General features: G+C 40.4%; 1 protein-coding gene across 1 annotated transcript in view; it reads left to right on the top strand.

Annotated features, from left to right (window-relative positions):
- The window catches only part of itgav (integrin, alpha V), a 58,117-nt gene extending 32,792 nt beyond the window's left edge, over window positions 1–25,325 (top strand). The window contains exons 12-32 of the mRNA XM_061970864.2: window positions 522–597; window positions 673–802; window positions 886–983; window positions 3,674–3,767; window positions 3,860–3,905; window positions 5,129–5,236; window positions 5,312–5,367; window positions 5,438–5,592; window positions 5,666–5,803; window positions 5,864–5,931; window positions 10,436–10,580; window positions 10,665–10,757; window positions 12,364–12,443; window positions 12,597–12,677; window positions 12,737–12,842; window positions 14,936–15,094; window positions 19,783–19,914; window positions 20,026–20,139; window positions 21,378–21,485; window positions 24,496–24,615; window positions 24,684–25,325. Of these exons, the coding sequence (XP_061826848.2) occupies window positions 522–597; window positions 673–802; window positions 886–983; window positions 3,674–3,767; window positions 3,860–3,905; window positions 5,129–5,236; window positions 5,312–5,367; window positions 5,438–5,592; window positions 5,666–5,803; window positions 5,864–5,931; window positions 10,436–10,580; window positions 10,665–10,757; window positions 12,364–12,443; window positions 12,597–12,677; window positions 12,737–12,842; window positions 14,936–15,094; window positions 19,783–19,914; window positions 20,026–20,139; window positions 21,378–21,485; window positions 24,496–24,615; window positions 24,684–24,776 (2,200 nt within the window). The 3' untranslated portion in view covers window positions 24,777–25,325. The remainder of the gene's footprint in view (window positions 1–521; window positions 598–672; window positions 803–885; window positions 984–3,673; window positions 3,768–3,859; window positions 3,906–5,128; window positions 5,237–5,311; window positions 5,368–5,437; window positions 5,593–5,665; window positions 5,804–5,863; window positions 5,932–10,435; window positions 10,581–10,664; window positions 10,758–12,363; window positions 12,444–12,596; window positions 12,678–12,736; window positions 12,843–14,935; window positions 15,095–19,782; window positions 19,915–20,025; window positions 20,140–21,377; window positions 21,486–24,495; window positions 24,616–24,683) is intronic.
- The last annotated feature ends 919 nt before the right edge of the window (window positions 25,326–26,244 follow it).

The following is a 26,244-nucleotide window of genomic DNA, read 5'->3' as shown; positions in this document are numbered from 1 at the left end:
GAAAAATATAATAAGCCACTGGGAACTGATTTTTAATGGTTTTAACCATTCTGAAATTGTGATAATGTTCCCCTTTAACATTTTTTTATGGTGATTTGCTGTTTTTTTTTAATAATATCCACAAAGTTCAATGAGCAGGTTGTTATGTGTGACATGTGTTTTTACTTTTTGTGCTACTTGATTTTTTTTTCCTACGCCATGATCAGGGAAGGTTGTTTGGATTGGGTTATATAAGTAAAAGCTGTGTATGCTATTGTAGAAAGCATACTGCATGGGCACTGGCTTGAGTCACTCAAGTGTTGACAAATAAGCATAAATTAATCAGCCAAATATTGAATTTAATATGCCCGGCCAGATTGCTTGTTGAACTTGTGCCATCTTGCAGGCCAAATTGAAGACGCTGGCGGGCCGCAATTGACCCGCGGGCCATAGTTTGGACACCCCTGGGTTAGACTTATTGTCAATGTCGGGTCATGATTGCTTACATCACTAATGCTGTCGCCCAATTCACAATTTGTCAGTTTGATGGACCTGCTGGTGGGTGCTCCTCTCTTCATGGACAGGGGGTCCGATGGCAAGCTAAGGGAGGTGGGGCAGGTAGGAAACACACAGACGCACACCATATTTGCGTCCCGCTTTTATTTACTGCCTGTGTGCATGTGTGTTTTCCAGGTGTCTGTCTTCATGGGTCGGGGAGGATTTTCCTTCCACCCTCCACAGATGCTTACGGGGTCAGAGGTCTACGCCAGGTACGGCTCGTCCATCGCGGCGCTGGGAGACTTGGACATGGACGGCTACAATGGCAAGCGAATCGCCCATTTACACGTACACACAGTCGTCCACCATCTTGTCTGCTGATTTATCATGTGCTTTGTCTCGACCCAGATGTGGCCATCTCTGCACCCTATGGAGGCCCAGACCACAACGGCCTGGTCTACATCCACAATGGGCGTTCCCAGGGACCTGAGCAGACACCCTCCCAGGTTCTTTGAAATTCTTTTAAAAGCTCGTTGTGCGTAATCATCAACCTTTACTGGAAACTGTCATTCCTGTATTATTACCTCTGAGGGAAAGTATTCACAGCGCTTCACTTTTTCCATATTTTGGTATTATACAGCCTTATTCCAAAATGGAATGAATTCATTTTTGTCTTAAAGTCTACAGACCATACCCCACAATAACAATGTGAAAAGGTTTTTTAATTATTTTTTTTTGCAAATTTATTAAAAGTCTCAAGACTTTTTTAATACGATGCCACATGCCTGGCACACATAACTTTGGGCAGTTTTGCACATTCCTCTTTGCAGCACCTATCATGCTTTCCATCAGGTTGGATGGGAAGTGTTGGTTTTCATCCAGGATGTCTCTGTCCATTGCTGCATTGGTTTTAGTCTAGTCAAGGAGGTGACCAAGAACCCGATGGTCTCTCTGTCAGAGCTACAGCATTTCTCTGTGGAATGAGGAGAACCTTCCAGAAGGACAACCACCAATCAGACCTGTATGGTAGAGTGGCCAGACCAGTCCAGACCATGAGAAACAAAATGCTCTGGTATGATGAGACAAAGCTTGAACTCTTTGGCATGAATGCCAGGCATCATATTTGGAGGAAACCAGGCACCGCTCATCACCAGGCCAGTACCATCCCTACAGTGAAGCATGGTGGTGGCAGCATCATGCTGTGGGGATGTTTTTCAGCGGCAGGAACTGGGAGGCCAGTCAGGATAGAGGAAAAATCAATCAATCAATGTTTATTGATATAGCCCTAAATCACAAGTGTCTCAAAGGGCTGCACAAGCCACAACGACATCCTCGGTACAGAGCCCACATAAGGGCAAGGAAAAACTCACCCCAGTGGGACGTCGATGTGAATGACTATGAGAAACCTTGGAGAGGACCACATATGTGGGTAACCCCCCCCCCTCTAGGGAGACCGAATGCAATGGATGTCGAGTGTGTCTAACATAATATTGTAAGAGTCCAGTCCTTAGTGGGGTCAGCAGGAAACCATCCCGAGCGGAGACGGGTCAGCAGCGCAGAGATGTTCCCAACCGATACACAGGCGAGCGGTCCACCCCGGGTCCCGACCCCGGACAGCCATGGCCACCGGATCTGCGTGTCTCCCCCTCCACAGGGAATAGGGGGGAGCAGAGGAGAAAAGAAAAGAAACGGCAGATCAACTGGTCTAAAAAAAAAGGGGGCTATTCAAAGGCTAGAGTATACAAATGAGTTTTAAGATGGGACTTAAATGCTTCTACTGAGGTAGCATCTCTAACTGTTACCGGGAGGGCATTCCATAGTACTGGAGCCCAAATAGAAAACGCTCTATAGCCCGCAGAATTTTTTTTGGGCTCTGGGAATCACTAATAAGCCGGAGTTCTTTGAACGCAGATTTCTTGCCGGGACACATGGCACAATACAATCGGCAAGATAGGATGGAGCTAGACCGTGTAGTATTTTATACGTAAGTAGTAAAACCTTAAAGTCGCATCTTAAGTGCACAGGAAACCAGTGCAGGTGAGCTAGTATAGGCGTAATATGATCAAACTTTCTTGTTCTTGTCAAAAGTCTAGCAGCCGCATTTTGTACCAATTGTAATCTTTTAATGCTAGACATAGGGAGACCCGAAAATAATACGTTTCAGTAATCGAGACGAGACGTAACGAACGCATGAATAATGCATGAAAAAAGATGAATGTAGCAATGTACAGATACATCCTGGATGAAAACCAACGCTTCCCATCCAATCTGCTGGAGTTTAAGAGGTGCTGCAAAGAGGAATGGGCATAACTGCCCAAAGATAGGTGTGCCAAGCTTGTGGCATCGCATTCAAAAAGATTCGAGGCTATAATTGCTCCCAAAGGTGCATCAACAAAATATTGTACAAAGGCTGTGAATACTTATGTACATGTGATTTTTGTATTTTTCTCATTTTAATAAATTTTCTAATTTATTAAAAAAAAAGTTTAACATTGTCATAATGGGGTATTGTGTGTAAAATTTTGAGGGCAAAAATACATGTATTCCATTTTGGAATAAGGCTTTAACAAAACAAAATGTGTAAAAAGTGAAGCGCTGTGAATACTTTCCGGATGCGCTCACTGTAATTGTTGCCTTTGGTTTAAATATCTGTATGTCAGTCACTTAGTTGGTCAGCTAGCAAAATCACTCGAAAAGGTGTGGGGAGATTTTCATGCAACTTTCAGTAAATGTTTCAAATAGGGTAAGAAACAACTGATTGGATATCCATGTATGTGCTGGTCATCATGCAAACTTGCAGAGAGAAAGATAGTGGAGACAAACAAAAGAGTTCACACCGTTTCTTTCATGCTTCTATTGATAGATCAAAAAACAATGGGTGGATTTTCATTTACCTTTTCGGAAATGTCAGAAATGGGATTTAACAAGTGATTTAACATTTTGAGGCGGATCTCTGTCTGGATTCAGGATTTTTTTCACGATTAGGGAAATAGTGGAGGTCTGCGCTCTCCAAGTGTTTTTTTTAGTAGATGATTAGTGTATGCTGAATCCCCTCCAAAGCTCTTACTGTCCCAAGACCACAACCGGGGTCAGTGTAAACTTGAAGAGAAAGTTATTTGCCATGACAACAGAGCTTAAGAACTGGCTGATGACCACAAAACTATTATGAAACAGTATTTTGACTGTCATCGACCAGGTCCTTCAGGGTAAATGGGCATCCAACTACATGCCTGCGAGCTTTGGCTACTCCATGATTGGAAGCACTGACATAGACCGCAATGGTTATCCAGGTACACACACACACACACACACACACACACACACACACACCATCAGGTGTGTCTTTCTTGCAATGGAAACAGCTGAAGTTTGTGTCTTACAGATTTACTAGTTGGAGTGTTTGGTGCTGACACAGCTGTTTTATACAGGTAAGTGTGTTTATGTGTTTGTATGTGCAGGCTCCCTGCTGGGCCATCTTTAAGGCTGCTGACTGGGTACTTTACCGAACGAGACCTCCCCTGATATCAAAGCGAGCTAAACCATACAGATGCACTCAGATCCAAAGTCTTTAGTCATGCCGCTTATTATATTCCATCATAGTGTCGAGTATGATGAGCCACGGAAGTAGCCACAACAATTTCTTGCACTTCCGGGGAATTTAATTTGACTTTTTGCCAGTGCATTGACCCAATAGATCCATCAGATGAAGCTGCAGTGGGAAAGAGAAAGTAAGAAAAGCATGCTTTGTGTGCCACCTATGTTTAAATAATAGTAATGGATTTGATATATATACAGGAGGCCTTCTTATACCTAAATTATATCTGAATTAACACTTATTTCAATCAGTCTATACATAGAACACATGGAAGAAATAAAATACAGTATTACAAAATATAACTGGGGACGGTAAAATAGGACAACTACCACGCTGCTTAGTTATCACCAGTGTTGGGTTAGTTACTGAAAACCAGCATGGAAAACACTCAATGTCAACAAAATTGTAAAATCACTTTGAAAACTTTACAATGATCTCTTAAAATTAAGGTGCAAAAATAAATGCTTAGTAAAGTGTGTAATGTAAACATTGAGAAACCTGAGAACAACTATTTTCTGCAAGTTTAGTGGCAGGAAGTTACGGCTGTGGTCTAAAAAGTGAGCGCGGCAGAGGTGGTGTGGTATTGGTGGGCACGAGCACTTTGCTACGGTCCCTTTTAAAAAATCCCCAAAACTGCCATACTGTCGAGGTGACTCCTTCCCTGTAAAGAGTCAACCACGAGACAACATGATGGCGCAACCCAACTGATATTTGATACTGTTACCTGATTGGCTGTGAGCGTGTCACTCCAACTGATTAGTGATCACTTCCGGCATTGCTCGGTTACTAGAGCGCTAATGCCTTTGTTCATGCAACCAACCTTGCTTGGCAACTTCCCGTTTCTTCCAACGAAGAAGAAAAAAAAAATACAGAACGTTTTATCAAACGCATTTTTTTATTGATATAAAATATGTGTATATCGCGATATATATTGGTATTGTTTTATCTCTCAGCCCTACTTGAGCCACTCGCCCCACATCAGACAGACATGTTGGCATTGCCAGAGCTCTGTGGTCTACTTTGTAACAATCTTCCTGTTGTTAACGTGCATGCCAGAGCACGCCCAGTGATCAGTGTGAACGCCACGTTGGACATCACCCCTCCGATTATCAACCCATTGGAGAAGACCTGCACGCTTCCTGAATCCGGCACGCCTGTGTCCTGGTGAGTCTTGCAAGGACCGTCCCCCTAATGGTCTCTAAGAATGCCGTGGTTGACCTGGTCTTCCTCTTTGTGTAGTTTTAAGGTGAAATACTGCCTGAAGGCGAGCGGCAGAGGAGCTCCTTCGTCTCTAAGTGAGTAAAAAGTCTGGCCTTCTGGCACCACTGCCATCGCTCAGCAGTGATGTCTCGACTTCTCCCGAAGCGTTCCGCGTTGACCTGCTGTTGGACCGCCTGAAGCAGAAAGAGGCGACCAAGCGCGTCCTCTTCTTTCACAGTCGCACCTTTCAGTACTCCAAGAACATGACCACGGCCAACGGCGGCGGCCCGGCCTGCGAGGAGCAGCCCGTCTTCCTTCGAGTAAAACCACATTTTAGACTCAGGTCCTAACAGCGTTTGATTTGGAGGAAACAAGGTGTGTGTCCTCTTCCAGGACGACCGTGAGTTCAGGGATAAAATCACGCCTATTTCTGTGGTGATGGAGTACAGTCTGGACTACCAGCTGGCTGCGGATAAAAACGGACTGCTGCCCATCCTAGATATGTCGGCGCCGCCTAACGTCACCAAACAGGTAACGCTGACGCCTCCACCTTTAACCAACGTCTTTTGACGTCCTCCTCGTTCCTGTCAGGCTCACATACTGCTGGACTGCGGCGACGACAACATCTGCAAACCTGACCTGAGGCTGTCTGTGAAGAGGTGACCTTTATTTCTTTGAATTTTTACTTTATTTATTTTGTATACCATTATTTTTTAATGCCCTTGATGTTTCCTGAAAACCTGGAGTGTCCAATTAGCTTTATTCAGAAGCACAAATGTTTATCAAACAAACACACCACACTTTAGGACATATTTAGTAGCCAAAATGTAAATCTGCTGTGTTATATGCAGTTTTAGGTAAACTGTGTTACTTTTACTAGTAACAAGTAATCGAGTTATCTAATTTTACATATGTTACAAAGCCATTACCAATGCGTTTGATGTAGCGTGGCACGCTACTTTTGATGTGGTTGTATAGCAACTTTTTACTAATGAAAGCAACAACCAGCACCACACAAAAAAAACCTTTGACATTAAATAGTTAGACGCAACATCACACCGCAAACAACATGTAGACCAAGAACACACGCGCGCACACTCCTACTACCACTGCTACGAGGGAATAATGAACAACAAATCAATTATCAAAGTGACAAGCTTGCAATACTATAATTCCCCGTTTGTGGACAAGGAGAAATGACAGCTATTGAGGCACATTCAATCTCTTTATGAACTAGCGCTAACACAATCCAGTGAAAAGATTTAACAGAGCTGCCGTCACTGCTGGCAAATTGCTGCTACTAAGCTAACAAATACAGCTGAGCTAAAATCTTGCTCTGAGAGCACTCTCGTTGACGTCACACATCACTTGGCAACACGCACCGCCTTTTAAGGGCATACACACACACTCTGCTCTCGTGAAACCTCTCCACTGCATATGCCAGATGTTTGAATTTTTCTTTTTTAAGTAACAAATTAATTACTTTACCTAGTAATTAGTCACATTGATTAAAGAGTTGTTCTGTTAGTAATTCAATTATTTTTATGGTAAAGTAACAAGAAACTAACACAATAATTAATTACTTTTTAAAAGTAATTTTCCTGAACACTAGTTAGGTGTATTCGTGTAAATTCTAAACCGCTTTCACACATTGTTCTTAAACTGCCACGTTTTTTCATGCTCAACTATTTCCACATTTCTCAACCGATCCAAACCATTCTAACATCAAAATGTCCAGCTCATAGAGGACACATGATTTACCTATTGACATACTTTAGTGCAAAATAATTCCCACATTTTCTCCGATTCCATATTTTCCACAATTCAAATTCCCATTAAAAATAAATGAAAACATTCCAGATGTCTCAACAGATTAATTCAAGTTAACCACCCATCCTCTGTACATCTTGTCCTCATTAGGGTCACAAGTGAGCTATGGTCTATCCCAGCTGATCCTGGGCTAGACACTTAGGACTGGTTCATAGTCAATCAAACGGCGCATATAGACAAACATTCCCACTCGCATTCAAACCAAAGGACAATTTGGAGTCTCCAATTACATTAGGTTATTTCAGTTTTATTTTACACAACCCAAACAAATTACTATTTATCCCGAATTTCGTATTCTCCACAACACAAATTTGTTTTGCTACTTCTGTTTTTATCAACCATTCTAACAAAATAATGTTCATGTTTATTCCAAAAATGTCTGGTTTTCTCGAAATCCCACATTTCCCAGAATTATTTTTTGATGAAACAACGTTGCAATGGGGCAAAATTGATGTAAAGTAGTAAGTTGTGTATTTTAAAGGAAGGACGACCTGTAGGAGAACAATAAGTTAGTATAATTAAAAAAAAAAAGAGAAAAATAGCCGAAAGCTTACAATAAAAGTTGTACCGGTATATTTTTTAACAAAAATAGTTAGAATTTTACCAGTCTAAAGTTTAATGTTTTTGATTTAAAAATGTGTTATATGCTGTATTTTGGAAGAAAAAAGTTGTATTTTGTCAGAAATAAATAGTAGTGATCTTACAGGAAAAGTTAGTACCATGTTATACGGACGATAGAGCGCACTGGGATATAAGCTGTACCCAGTAAATATTAAAAGAAACCTTTTTTTTAATATATTAGCCGCACCGCACTGTAAGCCGCAAATATATATGTTGCGAAACGAGTTATTTACACATTAAGGTTCTCTAAAGGGTTATTTACCTACCGTAATTGTTTCCAAATGCCTGTAACACGGCAGTAAAACGACTGATCAAACAAAACAGAAGTCATCGACCCGCTAGCTGTGGAAGCTAGCGCTCCAATCAGCTAAACAGACTCAATAACTCCTCCGTGACATCTTGGTAAATATACTGAGAAATTTGTGAAACTGAAACAATACAAAAAGAATGCCATTGTAAGTTAATAATACTAACACAGACACTCTTAAACATGTTAGTATATTAGCGAACGATGCCAGCATCATTACATTACGATAGGCAAAGGCCATTCTGGTCAACCCTCAGCACCCTCTCTTCTCAGAGTTTAGACTCAGGATGCAGGTACGCCCCTACTAATAGAAAGGCCAAAAACAACAGATTCATAAGATCCTTTGTTCCCTCAGCTGTTGCCTTTATAAATGAGCATCTTAAACCATCTTAGCTGCAATGCAGTCACTTAAGTGGGAAGCGACGTGTGATGATTACCGGTAGTTTTTATAGTTTTACAAATGTTTTTAGTTTTTAGCTCAATGCCTTCATGATGGTTTGTATGTTGTATGTATTTGATGTATTTGTACCTTTTACTGTTGTACCTTGTTGTACCTTGTTTTTTACTGTTGTACCTCGTTTTACTGTTGAACCTTGTTTTTAATGACTACGTCTGCAAACCAAATTGCCCCTCGGGGACAAAGATTTTTCTAAGATAGTGCGTACTAATATGCAAGAAAACACTCTTACCGACATCACACAGGGACGGCTTAGTAAGTATAACCAGTTTTAGTTATATTGTAAGACTTACAAATGTTGTTAGAGTGATGAATGAAGATCCGTACGAGTAAAATCGCTATGGGCGGCTAGAAGACTGAATGACACTTTGGTTGTGGGAAAAAAATGCACTGCCGGTAAATGGAAGGGCACCGCAGCACCTCCAGTGAGCCATAGATGACGCCTTAGCACAGACATTAAAACAATTTTCACTATAGCTAAAAAGGTAGCGGCTTTTACTCCGGAATTTACGGTACCGGTAATTTTTTTTTACAAAAAATAGATGTAATCTTGCCAAAATAAAGTTGACTATTTTTTATGAAAACATGTACTGTATAATATTACAAGACTAGTATATTAAAACTATGATTTATATATGTATATTTTTGTTTAAAAAGTGTTTTGTTCAAGAAAAAAAGTCGGAACGTAACAAGAAAAGTTGTATATTTTTTTTACAAAAAAGTTGTTTTAAGAATACATTTTATTAGTTTTTTTCGTCAACTTTATAAGAACAATATAAAGTATTCAGTGTTATATATTTTTGAGTATCTTTTTTTTTTTTTTTTTTTTTTTTTTTTTTGAGAAAAATAGTCCTGCAAATCCTTGAAAAGCTGTTGTAAACTTGCAAGAATAAAGTTGACTCTTTTTTAGGGAAAAAAATATAACCTTTCAAAACTAACATATCAAGTTACCGTATTTTTCGGAGTATAAGTCGCACCTGCCGAAAATGCATAATAAAGAAGGAAAAAAACATATATAAGTCACACAGGAGCCCGGCCAAACTATGAAAAAAACTGCGACTTATAGTCCGAAAAATACGGTATTTATGTATATTTTCATGACAAGAGTTGGATTTTGTTTGAAAAAAAAAGTTGGAATCTTGCAAGAAAAGTTGTATATTTTTGACACAAATCTTTTTGTTTTATTACAAATATATTTTTTATGAAAAAAATGTTTACGTGACAAAAATAGTGTAAAATATTGTTAAGTGTTGTATATTTTTGAGAGAATCTTTTTGTAAGTTATGTAAATAGGCAGCACGGTGGTTAATGCATGTGCCTCACAATACGAAGTTCCTGAGTTCAATCCCGGGCTCGGGATCTTTCTGTGTGGAGTTTGCATGTTCTCCCCGTGACTGCGTGGGTTCCCTCCGGGTACTCCGGCTTCCTCCCACCTCCAAAAACATGCACCTTGTGGATAGGTTGATTGGCAACACTAAATTGGCCCTAGTGTGTAATGTGAGTGTGAATGTTGTCTGTCTATCTGTGTTGGCCCTGCGATGAGGTGGTGACTTGTCCAAGGTGTACCCCGCCTTCCGCCCGAATGCAGCTGAGATAGGCTCCAGCACCCCCCGCGACCCCGAAAGGGACAAGCGGTAGAAAATGGATGGATGGATGGATGTTTATTAGAAAAGTTATCGTTTTTTACAAAAATATTTTTAGATTACACTTTAATATTTTTTCGATTAAAACGTTTAATTGTGTTATGTATAGTATTTTGTAGGAAGAAAGTTGTCTTTTGTCTGAGAATAAAAGTTGGTAAAAAAATCCTGCAGATCCTTGAATAGTTAATTTTTTTTTTTGACCAAAAAAAAAGTTATTTTTGCAAGAATAAAGTTGACTATTTTTATTGTTTTCTTTTGTTTTTTTTCCCAAACCACTCGCCATCATGTCTCTTTCAATGCTCCAGCGACCGCGAGCAGATCGCCATCGGCGACGACAACGCTCTGACGCTGGAGATCAGCGCTGAGAACCGCGGCGAAGGAGCCTACGAGGCCGAGCTCCATGTCTTCCCGCCACAACAGGCCGACTTCACCGGTGTGGTGCGCAGTCAGGTGACGTGACCGCCGACCCCTCGCCGCCTCACGGTCCGAACGGAGTAGGTCATGTGACGAAAGACCTGCGTGTGTGCTCGACAGGCGCTCAGCCGACTGTCGTGCGCTTACAAGAAGGAGAACCAGACCAAGATGGTGGTGTGTGACCTGGGAAACCCCATGAAAGGAGGAACTAAGGTCAGTGCAGACGACTCCTGACAGATTTTTTCCAAGAGATGAAAATACACAATGTTTGTAGGAAACGCCTTTAAAGAGCTTGTCCTCAAAATGGGAAAATAGGAAGTTTGAGCACCGAGGAACTTTTAAGTATGACCGCAAACAGGTTTTATCCGGCCCGCATGATGAGTTTGCTAAGTATAACAATTAGCTGCTTTTTTTAATGAAATAAACTGCTGTTCTAAATGTGTCCACTGGATGTCACAATAGCAATTCTGTTAGGCAAGCAAACGGTTTATACCGAGGCCAAGCAGGAGGTACACAGTAAAAGGTTCCCCCCCTCGACCCACATCAAACTTAAAACCTGCCGTTTTATGTCTTCTGCTTCAAACACATCATTATTTGGCACCCTTACTCCCCCAAAATGTCTCTGTCAAACACGAGAAAAGTGTGAAAGAGAAAACTTAACCCTTTTGAATAGTTTTTACCTCCGTTTCTTACAATTTGTTGAGTTAACACTGGATTGATACATGGACATGACTAAGAAGGTATTTGATACCTCGAAGAGTTTACATGTTGAGTTTTTTGTTCGATCCCAGAAAGTCTGTGATTTAAAGTTTAATCCTGGCTTTGTAGATACACTGAGACGAAGTCTAAGGTCATTGTGTTTTTGAAGCTGCACCAATTTCCTCAGAATTTTCAACAAACTTGAAGTGTTTTGTCCAGAGGATTATTTGTGATTTGTATGTTTTCAGAATGTGGTTGTTCTACTTTTGGCCAAAGTAAAACAAAGAAAACAACCTGGAGTTGTCTTTATTATAAAGTTATCATGCCATGATTTTACCATTACGGCCCACTTGGGAATACATTTTCCTCCATGCGGCCCCTGAGCTAAAATGAGTTTGACACCCCTGTTTTAAGGTCACACACAATATTCATTCATTCATAATAATATAATAGAGTCATAATAAACACTGAATTATTCCACAAAGTCAAATAGAAGATATTTAACCCTTAGGGGACAAAGGCTGACTTGTTTGTACTTTCTGTCATTTTTTGCTGTATTTTTTATTGTGTTCCTCAATTATAAATGTTTTTGTGTGTGATACGTTTTTAAATTTCAATGTTTCAATCTTGTCACTGGCAGTTATTCCACAATATCCCAAAGTCAAGCAAGACATGAATGAAGGTCATTCATTTTTTAAAGGGCCTAAAAACATTTTGGAATCTTTTTTTTTTTTTTTTACTTTTATTTTCCCAGTATATGCCCTAAACAAAAATACCAAATGTAATGGGTTTAAAAAAAAAAAGTTTGACCCTTCAAAAGCATTTTGATCAAATTTATGTCATAGTTGTCAATTAGTATACATTTGCTTAACATGGGATGATATATACCGGTATAGGTTGTGGATTCTTACTGTTTTGAACGCTAAATTCACATAACTTTGAGTTATTCTAAAAACTGTGGTTAAATTTCAAATTACGGAGCCGCTGTAATCTCTAGAACAAAATTAAATGATTAATGCCGGCCATACCATGCACGTTGAAGGAGTAAGTAATAGGTGTGGCCTAAGTTCTGCTTCCTGGTTTGTCGTTTTGCTCCACTTTCTGTGCTGTGATTGGACAGGTGCTGGCTGAGCTGCGCTTCAGCGTGCACCAGCTCTCGGAGGAGGACACCGCGGTCCAGTTTGATCTGCAGATGGTCAGGTATGCTCAACGGTTTCCATGGCAACTGTCACACATACAACACAGCTGATGTCTGATGTGCAGTGTTGCATCTTGATCACTAGGGTGGAAATGTAGTTACCGATCGTCACTGTCCTCTGCCATCATTCTAACAAGCCTTTTTTTTTCTTGTAGCTCCAATCAGTTCAACAACACCAGCGCACGAGTGTCCAGCATCACCAAACTGGTTGTTCTGGCCAGAGTCTCCATCCGAGGGTAAAAGGCGTATGTTTACCTGCTAGCATCGCGCATTTGAACTGTTTTGTCTGTTGCAGCACTTCGTCTCCAGGCCAGGTGCTGCTCCCTATTGCCAACTGGAAACCAAAGGTACCCCCTGTCACTGGAGACGACATCGGACCGCAAATAGTGCACGTCTACGAGGTACACGTGTCCGCAACACACACTCATTAAACATACGTATTTAATGTACTGTGTTTGAGCCCAAGGGAGAACCAAATGTGTAATTTGAGTCTTAAGCTGTAAAAAAAGATTAAGCAGAGGCCAACAAATATTGCTCCATAGATGATATTTATAAAAATAAGATATTTCGTAGGGGTGTAATGGTACATGTATTTAATGTTTTTTTTTTTAATTTGAGAAATTTACCAGATTAAATTCAGAAAATTGCAGCAAAAAGTGTAATTTCACGTCGAAAATGATTTTTTAAGAAAATGTTGCAATATTTACAAGACAAAGAAAAGAGAAAAGTCATTTTACAAGAAAAAAAAGTTATTCCACTAAAAAAGTATTGACTTGTATTTAAAAATACTGCAATTTTACTTATTAAGTCATAATACTACAATTAAATCTGGATCTCCAATATATGATTTTAATTTTACAAGATGAACATTGTCATATAGTAAGCAAAAATTGTAATTTGTTTTTTACTTCTACACTAAAATGTAGTAATATTTAATGCAATGTTACAGGTAAAAAAAAAAATCTGAATATTACCAAAAAATACTTTTTACAGGAAATGATTCCAATTTCACAAAAGAAAGTTGTAAAGGAAAAGGTCATCTTTTTTTACAAAAATAATTTAATTTGAGGGGTAAAAAGATTGCGCAAAGTAAATCTGAATTTTACAAAAGATGTATCCAATTTTACATTTACCGGTATATTACATTTTATGGCAATTGTACAGATAAAAATTCGTAATGCTACAAAAAAATCTGAATCTACATGTAATTTGAATTTTACAGGACGAACATTGTCATACATTGAGAAAAAAGTTGTATTTCAACACTAAAATTTAGTTATATTTACTGCAATGTTACAGTCAAAAAAAGGCAAAATATCAAAAGAAAATCAAAATTTTAGAGGACATTATTGTGATTTACAATCAAAAGTTGTCATGTTGTAAGATAAAAAAAAGTAATAATTTTCATAGGGAAATGCTTTGAAATTTAAAAATAATATTCTGAAAAATAAATCTTAATTTTCCCCAAAAAAATTTAAATTTACAAGACATTTCACTGCAATTTTACCGATAAAAAGTCAGAATGTTGCAATAAAATCTGGATATACAATATATCATTTAAATTTGACAAACATTGTCATACAGTGAGAAAAAAGTTGTAATTTTAAGTGTGAAAAGTTCAATTTCAACACTAAAATTTAGTAATATTACTGCAAATTCATGCGTAAAAAGTCAGAATACTACAATTTTACCAATAAAAAGTCAGAATGCTACAATAAAATCTGGATATACAATATATAATTTAAATTTTACAGGACTAAAATTGTCATACAGCGAGAAAAAAAGTTGTAAGAGAAAAAAATAATTTTCATAGGGAAAATGCTTTGAGTTTTAAAAAGAATATCTGAATTTTACCAAACAAGACAATTTACTGCAATTTTACCAATAATAAGTCAGAATGCTACAATAAAATCTGAGAAAAAAGTTGTAATTTTAATTGTAAAAAGTTATATTTCAACACTAAAATGTAGTAATATTTACTGCAAAGTCATGGGTAAAAAGTCAGAATACTTCACAAAAAAAATCTAAATTTTACATGTAATTATTTCAATTTTATAATAAAGAGTGATTTTGTGTGAAAAAAGTAAGAGAAAAAGTAATAATTTTTCATAAGAACAATTCAAAAATGTAAGCAGTAAAAAGTATTCTGAAAAACAAATCTGAATTTTACCCCCAAAAAAATTGCAATTTAACAAGACAATGTGATGCATTATGAGGGAAAAAGTTGTAATCTTTCGCAAAAAAATAGCACATTTTTCAAGAAAAAAGTTCCTAATCGTAATTTTAATTATTGTTGTAGGATTTTTTCTTATTTAAAAAATAATAATTAAATCGTGATTGTGGCATACCGTTACACCCCTGATAGATTATAAACATACAAAGAGATAGATATTGAAAGGAAAAGTTTGTCTTTGCCTTGGGACGTGCTCGCTAGATGATGTTGGCGTGACGAGTGAAGGGTTGCTTATTGATCAGTGATTGTTTGACGGTGAAGTTGCTGAACAACGGTCCAAGTACGTTCAGCAAGGCGTCGCTGGAGGTGGATTGGCCGTACCACTACAAGAACGGATCGTTGCTCTACATCACCAGCTTCGACACCGAAGGACCCATCAACTGCACCACCGACGTGGAGATCAACCCTCGCAACGTGTCGGTGAGACGCACGCTCGCACATGCACGGACAACCGCCATTGACAGGGACGACGAACACACCGCTTAGGGCTGGGCGATATGGCTGGAAACTGTAGTGTTTTTTTATATGGAGCTATATTGATATTTGGTATATGACCTGTTGAAAATAATGACCAGGAGAAAAAATATTAAACGTAAACATTTTTATTTCAAATGTAACCTTCCACTGATTATAATCCCTCAGCTATCGAGGCATAAAGGAAAGGAAATGTCAACACAAGCATGGAAAACAAGCAATGTAAACAAAATTGTAAAATCAAATGCTTAACAATAACCTTTTAAAATGAAGGTGCAAAATAAGGAATATGTAACAAATGCTTAATAAAGTGTAACAAAATAGTGCAAAGTGTGAAAATGTAAACAGAGGAAAGCTGGGAACTATTTTCTGCAGGTTCAGTGCCAGGAAGTTACGACTGTGCTCTAAAGGGTGAGCGCGGTCTTGGTGGGGACGAGCACCTTGCGTCATTTACAGACCACATTGGTCTGATTATGGTCCATTCGAAAAAATCCCCAAAAAACTGCCATACTGTGACTTTTTGTCTTTTATCCACAATTTCTTCATTTTGACTTTCTCTTCTCACTCCATGCAAAGAATCAACAGCCAGACAACAACACGGCGGAACCAACCTGTGGTTTCTTCCGACAGAAAAAAATAAATATTTAATGCATTTTTTATTGATATCAATTTTGTGTGTATGGCGATTTATATTGATATCGTTTATCGCCCAGCCCTAACGCAGATAGATGTTCATCCTACATTTGCAACTTTTCAGACTTATGTACAGTATATTTTTCTGTGTAAAATCCACATTATGTCACACTTGTTTTCCTCAAGGGCCACATTGCAGTTAGGGCTGTCCTTAGAGGCCTACTGAAACCCACTACTACCGACCACGCAGTCTGATAGTTTATACATCAATGATGAAATCTTAACATTGCAACACATGCCAATGCGGCCGGGTTAGCTTACTAAAGTGCAATTTTAAATTTCGCGCGAAATATCCTGCTGAAAACGTCTCGGTATGATGAAGCCGGCGCGTGACGTCACGGATTGTAGAGGACATTTTGGGACAGCATGGTGGCCAGCTATTAAGTCGTCTGTTTTCATCGCAAAATTCCACAGTATTCTGGGCATCTGTGTTGGTGAATCTTTTACAATTTGTTCAATGAACAATGGAGACAGCAAAGAAGAAAGCTGTAGGTGGGAAGCGGTGTATTGCGGCCGGTGGCTGCAGCAACACAAACACAGCCGGTGTTTCATTGTTTACATTCCCGAAAGATGACAGTCAAGCTTTACCATTGGCCGGTGGAGAACTGGGACAACAAAGACTCTTACCAAGAGGACTTTGAGTTGGATGCTCAGACACGGTACCGTGAGTACGCATGCAGCTGCGGCTTCCAAACATTTGATCGCTTGCCCGTACGTGCGTGGCCCTATGTGCATGTCACGTACGTAACTTTGGGGACTTTGGGGCAATATATGTGCTGTATGAACTTTGGGGAGGTGAACGGTACTTTGGGCTGTGGGATTGAGTGTGTTGTGCAGGTGTTTGAGTTGTATTGGCGGGTTATATGGACGGGAGGGGAGAGGTGTTTGTTATGCGGTATTAATTTGTGGCATATTAAATATAAGCCTGGTTGTGTTGTGGCTAATAGAGTATATATGTCTTGTGTTTATTTACTGTTTTAGTCATTCCCAGCTGAATATCAGGTCCCACCCGCCTCTCACAGCATCTTCCCTATCTGAATCGCTCCCACTGCCCTCTAGTCCTTCACTTTCACTTTCCTCATCCACAAATCTTTCATCCTCGCTCAAATCAATGGGGAAATCGTCGCTTTCTCGGTCCGAATCGCTCTCGCTGCTGGTGGCCATGATTGTAAACAATGTGCAGATGTGAGGAGCTCCACAACCTGTGACGTCACGCGCATATCGTCTGCTACTTCCGGTACAGGCAAGGCTTTTTTATCAGTGACCAAAAGTTGCGAACTTTATTGTCGATGTTCTCTACTAAATCCTTTCAGCAAAAATATGGTAATATCGCGAAATGATCAAGTATGACACATAGAATGGATCTGCTATCCCCGTTTAAATAAGAAAATCGCATTTCAGTAGGCCTTTAGAGGGCCGCTTGTCACAGCAGCCCTCATATATGAATTTGCCTAAACATTTGAATATTATATATTTTTTTATGCACACTGTAAAAAATAATCTGTATATTTTACAGTAAAAACTGGCAACTCACTCATTTTTTTACAACATTTTACAGTAAATGGAAAAACTGTCAGCTTAGTGGCCAGAATTTTACAGTAAAATGTACTGTGGTTTTACGTCTTACTGTAAATAGGAAAAACGGACCCACTGTTTTTTTATTTTTTATTCTAGCAACAGCGCTGCCAGTTTTTTACCGTCAAAAAATGTGCGACTCTTTTTCCGTTTACAGTAATACACGGTAAAAACAAGCGTAGTAGACAGAATTTTACTGTAATAAAAACAAGTTTTTTTTATTTTTTTTATTTAAAGTTAATATACTCTAAAAAAAAAACACCATAAATGTAACTGCTAAAATCTAAATTGAACAATTTGATGGTTCACTTGCTTTGAAGGGCAGCACGGTGGAAGAGGGGTTAGTGCATCTGCCTCACAATACGAAGGTCCTGAGTAGTCTTGGGTTCAATCCCGGGCTCGGGATCTTTCTGTGTGGAGTTTGCATGTTCTCCCCGTGACTGCGTGGGTTCCCTCCGGGTACTCCGGCTTCCTCCCACCTCCAAAGACATGCACCTGGGGATAAGTTGATTGGCAACACTAAATTGGCCCTAGTGTGTGAATGTGAGTGTGAATGTTGTCTGTCTATCTGTGTTGGCCCTGCGATGAGGTGGCGACTTGTCCAGGGTGTACCCCGCCTTCCGCCCGATTGTAGCTGAGATAGGCTCCAGCGCCCCCCGCGACCCCAAAGGGAATGAGCGGTAGAAAATGGATGGATGGATGGACTTGCTTTGAAATCATAGTTCAAGCAAGATATCTACAGCCTTTGTTTTTACTTTAACCCCAAAAATTGTTTGGAAAGTATGACGATACAATATTTGTGGCAATAGTGGTTAATATTAAAGTTGAAAAATTGTGCATATTCATGCAGTACGTACATTTTTTTCTGTCCAAACGAAAATAACAAATACATTTAGTAAGCAAAGATATGGTACCTTATTGACTCATATTTTTTCCTGGCCTTTAAGGGCCATATAAAATGATGTGGCGGGCCACACCTGGCCCCCAGGCATTGCGTTTGATACCTGTGGGTTAACGCAGTGTTTTTCAACCACTGTGCCGCGGCACAAGTGTGCCGTGAGATACAGTCTGGTGTGCCGTGGGAGATTATCTAATTTAACCTATTTGGGGTAAAAAAAATATTTTTTGCAAACCAATAATTATAATCTGCAAATGAAGTGTTGTTGTTGAGTGTCGGGGCTGTCTAGAGTTCGGCAGAGTAACCGTGTAATACTCTTCCATATCAGTAGGTGGCAGCCAGTGGCTAATTGCTTTGTAGATATCAGAAACAGCGGGAGGCAGCATTCAGGTAAAAGGGTATCTAATGCTTAAACCAAAAATAAACAAAAAGTGAGTGCCCCTAAGGAAAGGCATTGAAGCTTAGGGAAGGCTATGCAGAACGAAACTAACACTGAACTGGCTACAAAGTAAACAAAAACAGAATGCTGGACGACAGCAAAGACTTACTGTGGAGCAAAGACGGCGTCCACAATGTACATCCGAACATGACATGACAATCGACAATGTCCCCACGAAGAAGGATAAAAACAAAGTAGATGCGGGAAATATCACTCAAAGGAAGACATGAAACTGCTACAGGAAAATACCAAAAAAAAGAGAAAAAGCCACCAAAATAGGAGCGCAAGACAAGAACTAAAGCACTACACACATGAAAACAGCAAAAAACTCTAAATAAGTCAGGGTGTGATGTGACAGGTGGTGACAGTACACCTACTTTGAGACAAGAGCTATAGTGATGCATGCTTGGTTATGGTTTGAGTTCATATCCAACAATTGCGACAACGACTTTTTACTGTCAACTGAGTTTCGTTTTTTAATGATTTCTGCTGGTGGTGTGCCTCCGCATTTTTTCAACGCAAAAAATGTGCCTTGGCTCAAAAAAGGTTGAAAAACACTGGGTTAACGTATCCCTGCTTTTAATTTTTATGCCATTTGAAATCTCGTCTTCGGTTAAGTTAAAGTACCACTGATAGTCACACACACACAAGGTGTGGTGAAATGTGTCCTGTGCATTTGACCCATCTCCTTGTTCACCCCCTGGGAGGTGAGGGGAGCAGTGAGCAGCAGCAGGAATTATTTTGGTGATTTAACCCCCAATTCCAACCCTTGATGCTGAGTGCCAAGCAGGGAGGTAATGGGTCCCATTTTTATAGTCTTTGGTTACGAGAACTTGACGAGATTGTGTGAATGTGTCATGTCACACCTTTAGGAAGTCCATATATGGTAACTGCTGCTCAGCACCGAGAAATGGGAAGACTTTAATTTTACAGGAAGCTAAAGACTGACCTTACTTTTTTTTCCACATTTACACACGGACCCTGTTAGCCTGGGGCTAATTGCCTGCTTCTTCTTTTTTCATCTTGTAGAGTCCGCTGACGTCGGCGAAGAACGCCAGCGGCGTGGCGCCCAGGGACCGCGAGTCGGAGGGCCGCAACCGCAACCATGTCCGCAAGCGAGACCTGGAGACGAGAGACTCCCAGAACGATCTGCTAAGCCTGGTGAGGTCTCTTGTACCTCAGTGTGACGTACACCTAAGAAGCAATGTGGTCACATGACTTCATGATGGATTGTGTGTGTGTGTGTGTCTGTGTGTGCGTGCGAGTGTGTAGGACTGCAGCACAGCAGAGTGTCTGAAGCTGAGATGTCAGGTCGGCCGTCTGGAGAGGAAGAAGAACGCCATCCTCTTCATCTACTCCAGACTAGATGTCAACAACTTCCTCGCGGTACTTGCACAATGCTACACAACAGACACACAACGCTATACTGCGGCTGCAATGGTGCACGGGAATTAGACAAACAGTGTTGCACTACCGTCACACACACAATGCTACATAACAGTTATACAAACAACAGACACAAATCTGCTTAACAGTTACACACTCAGTGCTACACAAAAGTTTTAAAAACAAATACACAACAGTTAACACTCCCACACACACCATTGTGCTATATAGAAGTTTTACACACACGCGCACGGACACAAATCTGCTTAACAGTTACACACTCGGTGCTACACAACAGTTTTAAAAACACATACACAAATACATAACAGTTACACACAAAGCTATACAATAGTTTCATACACACAATTCCACAACAGTTACACAAATTCTACACTGTTATTCACAATTCGGCATACCAGCTGCATGCACGCACACACACACACAATTCTGCTACATGGAAGTTTTACACACACGCGCACAAAATATATCTGCATAACAGTGCTACACAACAGTTTTACAAATTCTACACAACAGCTGCACACAATTATGGATACCAGTTAATACACACACACCATCCTGCTACACAAAAGATTTTACACACACTCGCACAGACACAAATCTGCTTAACAGTTACACACTCAGTACTACACAACAGTTTTAAAAAAACATATACAAATACACAACAGTTACACTCAAAGCTATACAATAGTTTAATACACACAATGCCACACAACAGTTCCACAAATTCTACACAACAATTACATAGAAGTTTTACAAACACCTGCACAAACACAAATCTGCATAACAGTTACACACTCAGTGCTACACATCCATCCATCCATCCATCTTCTTCCGCTTATCCGAGGTCGGGTCGCGGGGGCAGCAGCCTAAGCAGGGAAGCCCAGACTTACAATTACAAACACATCTGCAAAACAGTTACACACAGTGCTAATTCTACACAGCACAAAAAGCTACACAACAGTTTTAAGCAATCAACAGTTACAAACAAAGCTATACAATAGTTTTATGCACACAAACACACACAAGTGCTACACTCGCACACAGTACTACACTAGTTACACGCACACAGTCCTGCGCAAGTTTCACACACATGCAATTTTAGGCAACAACAATTTCATGCATCCACGCACAAACATGGTCGACGCAACTGATACACACGCATGTAACACAAAACAACAATTGCACACACAATGCTACACAACTGTCCTTGTGTTCAGGCTGAGAATCAGAATCGTTCGTATGTGATCCGGTCTACGGCGTCCTTCAGTGTCATCGAGATGCCGTACAAGAACCTCGAGTCTGAACTGCCATCCAACAGCACCACCGTGAGACAGACACACACACACACACGTTCTTGTATTTGTTACCTTCTTGAGACCTCCGAAAAATGCCTACCTCTTTAGGACCACCCTTTCTAGATATATAAAGATTTCTATTTACAACATTAATAATCTATGTGTACAGCTCTGCTAATGGGTACATTCGCACCCACCTGCACAAATGTACTTCAAAATGTAATAATCAAAATAAATGACTTTTTTTGTGTTTACTAGGGCATGCATATATAATATGCATTAGTTTGATCATTTAAAATCAACGATAATAAAAAGGAGATGCTTGGAAATAGCATAAAAATGCCCCAAAAACTTGGAAAAACGTGATTCATAGCGTTACTTTTTGGTGTAACCATCATGAGCGTTCTGTTCAGGTATATTTCTTTTATATTTTGATAAATCATAAATAGGTATTGATCAATCTTTAAGCTGTGTGTATTTGATTTCAGTTTGCTTTTGACATCTTATTTAGAATTGTAGTTGAAACTTTTACAACCTTGTGTTGCGCTCATGATGGCGTAACCAAACTAGATTATTTTGAATATTTATTCCCTTTTTTACATTTAGTATATTTAAATATACTGTGTTTTATGCTTTTTTCTTTTTGGAACATGTACTATACATATAATACAATAAAGTCCCATATAAAATTGTTTCTAGCAATACTTTAATTTTGCCTTTGAAAGTAACACTCCAATGTCCATTAGTGGAGCTGTACACATATACAAATATAAAAAAGGTACCGGTAAGCTTTTATTTATTTTTTGTTTAATTTTTTGTTTGTAATTAGTTTTTAATCTTCATTATTTACTTCATGTTATTACAGTATGTCTCTATATACATATTTATTTTTTTAAATTAATTTTGGCCAAAAGGGGCGCATTTCAATTTCTTACACACACTTCTTATTACATATGTTGGCCAGAGGGGGAGCACTTTTAAAATCGACACACAGTCAATTTGAAAAATCCCTCCTTTTTGGGGCCACCCTAATTTTGATAGATTTCACCACCAGGGGTGCAAATGAGACATTCTCTATTAGCATACTTGCCAACCTTGAGACCTCCGAATTCGGGAGATGGGGGGCGGCAGTATTGAGGTGGGCGGGGTTTGGTGGTGTATATTGTAGCGTCCCGGAAGAGTTAGTGCTGCAAGGGGTTCTGGGTATTTGTTCTGTGGTGTTTATGTTGTGTTACGGTGCGAATGTTCTCCCTAAATGTGTTTGTCATTCTTGTTTGGTGTGGGTTCACAGTGTGGTGCATATTTGTAACAGTGTTAAAGTTGTTTATACGGCCACCCTCAGTGTGACCTGTATGGCTGTTGATCAAGTATGTGTTGCATTCACTTATATGTGTGTAAAACCCGCTTATATTATGTGACTTGGCCGGTACGCTGTTTGTATGGAGGAAATGCGGACGTCACGACGGGTTGTAGAGGACACTACAGGCAGTGCCTTAAAGGCCTACTGAAATGCAATTTTCTTATTTAAACGGGGATAGCAGGTCCATTCTGTGTCATACTTGATCATTTCGCGATATTGCCATATTTTTGCTGAAAGGATTTAGTTGAGAACATCGACGATAAAGTTTGCAACTTTTGGTCGCTGATAAAAAAGCCTTGCCTGTACCGGAAGTAGCAGACGAGTAGCGTGACGTCACAGGTTGTGGAGCTCCTCACATCTGCACATTGTTTACAATCATGGCCACCAGCAGCGAGAGCGATTCGGACCGAGAAAGCGACGATTTCCCCATTAATTTGAGCGAGGATGAAGGATTCGTGGATGAGGAAAGTGAGAGTGAAGGACTAGAGGGCAGTGGGAGCGATTCAGATAGGGAAGATGCTGTGAGAGGCGGGTGGGACCTGATATTCAGCTGGGAATGACTAAAACAGTAAATAAACACAAGACATATATATATACTCTATTAGCCACAACACAACCAGGCTTATATTTAATATGCCACAAATTAATCCCGCATAACAAACACCTCCCCCCTCCCGTCCATATAACCCGCCAATACAACTCAAACACCCGCACAACACACTCAATCCCACAGCGCAAAGTACTGTTCACCTCCGCAAAGTTCATACAGCACATATATTTCCCCAAAGTTACGTACGTGACATGCACATAGCGGCACGCACGTACGGGCAAGCGATCAAATGTTTGGAAGCCGCAGCTGCATGCGTACTCACGGTACCGTGTCTGCGTATCCAACTCAAAGTCCTTCTGGTAAGAGTCTCTGTTGTCCCAGTTCTCCACAGGCCAATGGTAAAGCTTGACTGTCATCTTCCGGGAATGTAAACAATGAAACACCGGCCGTGTTTGTGTTGCTGAAGTCTGCCGCAATACACCGCTTCCCACCTACAGCTTTCTTCTTTGCTGTCTCCATTGTTCATTGAACAAATTGCAAAAGATTCACCAACACAGATGTCCAGAATACTGTGGAATTTTGCGATGAAAACAGACGACTTAATAGCTGGCCACCATGCTGTCCCAAAATGTCCTCTACAATCCGTGACGTCACGCGCCGGCGTCACCATACCGAGACGTTTTCAGCAGGATATTTTGCGCGAAATTTAAAATTGCACTTTAGTAAGCTAACCCAGCCTTATTGGCATGTGTTGCAATGTTAAGATTTCATCATTTATATATAAACTATCAGACTGCGTGGTCGGTAGTAGTGGGTTTCAGTAGGCCTTTACGCCCCCAATATTGTTTTCCGGGTGGAAATCGGGAGAAATTCGGGAGAATGGTTGCCCTGGGAGATTTTCGGGAGGGGCACTGAAATTCAAGGGGGTTGGCAAGTATGTCTATTAGATGCAATGGTTTTCCGTATCGGGACCATGATTTATGTCCTAACTTGTTCACCGGTCCTCATATATGAAAGGTACTTTTCCTTGTTGACGTCTCAAGAAGGGTAGAAATACAAAAGCACACACACGTGCTAGCAGCTAGCTCACACGCTGAGGGCGCTTCAAGTTCTTTGTTTGCGTGGAACAGGTTAGCGTGTCGGTGCTGTGGGTGGCCGACACCCCCCAGTCGGTGCCAGGCTGGGTGGTGGCGCTGGCCGTGCTGGCGGGACTTTTGTTGCTGGCGCTGCTCATCTTCATCATGTACAAGGTGAGCAAAATGTCCTCCACTGTCAACAGGTCACACACACGCAAAAACTCCTCCTCCTTCTTCTTCAGTTGGGCTTCTTCAAAAGGGTGCGACCCCCCCAGGAGGACTCCATGGAGAAGGAGCAGCTGCAGCCCGAGGAGAATGGCAACACTGACACCTAGTGGTCACACTGGGCACTGCGACTCCAATGCCAGGAAAGAAGATGGCTCTTTATCATAGCAGCCATCGACCAGAACTTTGATACCACTCCCACGTGCACGCCACCTTAGCTTAGCACAAATCCCCACACGTGTGAGTGGTATCGATATTCTAACCAGCGTTTGCACTTTGCCTCCTGCTTGGAGTGGTTTTGACTTCAGAAACAATTTCAACACAGCCAATAATTACTTTCACTTCTAGTGCCAATCAATGCTTCTGGCTGCCAACCTGGTGTTCAAAGCACAGCTAGCTAGTTAGCCGGCTAGCACCAACGCACACTCCGTCGTTAATTATTTACGAAAAGTGGCTCAGATTTACGAGGCCAATAATGACTTTTACTTTTATTTCCAATCAACGCTCGTGACTGCTAGCCCTGATGAGGCTAGTGTTTAAAGCACAGCTAGCTGGTAAGCTAGCTAGCACCATCGCACACTCCCAAGTTAATTGTAAAGCAATGACTCCCGCGTGTTAGCTAACTGCTTTAGGGGCGGTGCCAGCAACTTGAGGGTTCCAGCTTCTGCCATCCTAGTCACTGCCGTTGTGTCCTTGGGCAAGACACTTTACCCACCTGCTCCCAGTGCCACCCACACTGGTTTAAATGTAACTTAGGTATTGGGTTTCACTATGTAAAAGCGCTTCGAGTCATTAGAGAAAAGCGCTATATAAATATAATTCACTTCATTTCACTTTTGTCAGCGTTTACAACTAATGTTTCACTTGGCTGATGTGTTTGTCATTTTATTTTCTGTTAAAAATATTTGTAGTGTAACCCTGTCTTGGCTAACTAGCGAGGCTAATGTTTGAGCTTCATTAACAAAATAGAAAGTCGCTAAATCGTGCTTGTTTTGACAGAATCAAACATTTGCACGCAACGCTCGGATTCGCACTGAAGTCAACAAATCTACTATTGCCAAGGAAACCGAAAAGCGACTTGGAGGGGTGGGGCTTCGGTGCATTCACTTGCTGTGATGTGTTTTTTAAATTTTATTTGATAATGCAGTTTGCAGACCCGATTCTAATTTTTTACGATTGCTAATCCTTTTTTTTCCCCCCCGAATCTGTAAATCTAAAAACCCATATTGGGTTTCCATTCCACATGTTTTAATTGATTAATCATCACTCCGTGTTGTTCACCAGGGGGCACCGTTGCCGCAACTCCACATAATGCAGTACTTCCCGTGACATATTTTTTTAACAAATGAGTCTTGGCGGAGGTAGAACAAGTGTGGCAACACGGCGCCCACTCTGAACAACCAAGTATTAAAATTAGCGTTCACGTGTGCGCACTTTTGATGTATTCCTTCACGCTTTTGTGATTTCACCTTTTCAATGAAAATAAACTTTGTCAACACGTTTGTGTGAGGCGTTGACAATGTTCGACACGTGCCAACCATACTTGCCAACCTTAAGACCTCCGAATTTGGGAGATTG

This window comes from Nerophis lumbriciformis, linkage group LG13, assembly GCF_033978685.3.
Source record: "Nerophis lumbriciformis linkage group LG13, RoL_Nlum_v2.1, whole genome shotgun sequence".
NCBI lineage: Eukaryota > Metazoa > Chordata > Actinopteri > Syngnathiformes > Syngnathidae > Nerophis > Nerophis lumbriciformis.
The sequence above is the reverse complement of the archived record's forward strand: the minus strand, read 5'-3'. Positions and strand labels throughout refer to the sequence as shown.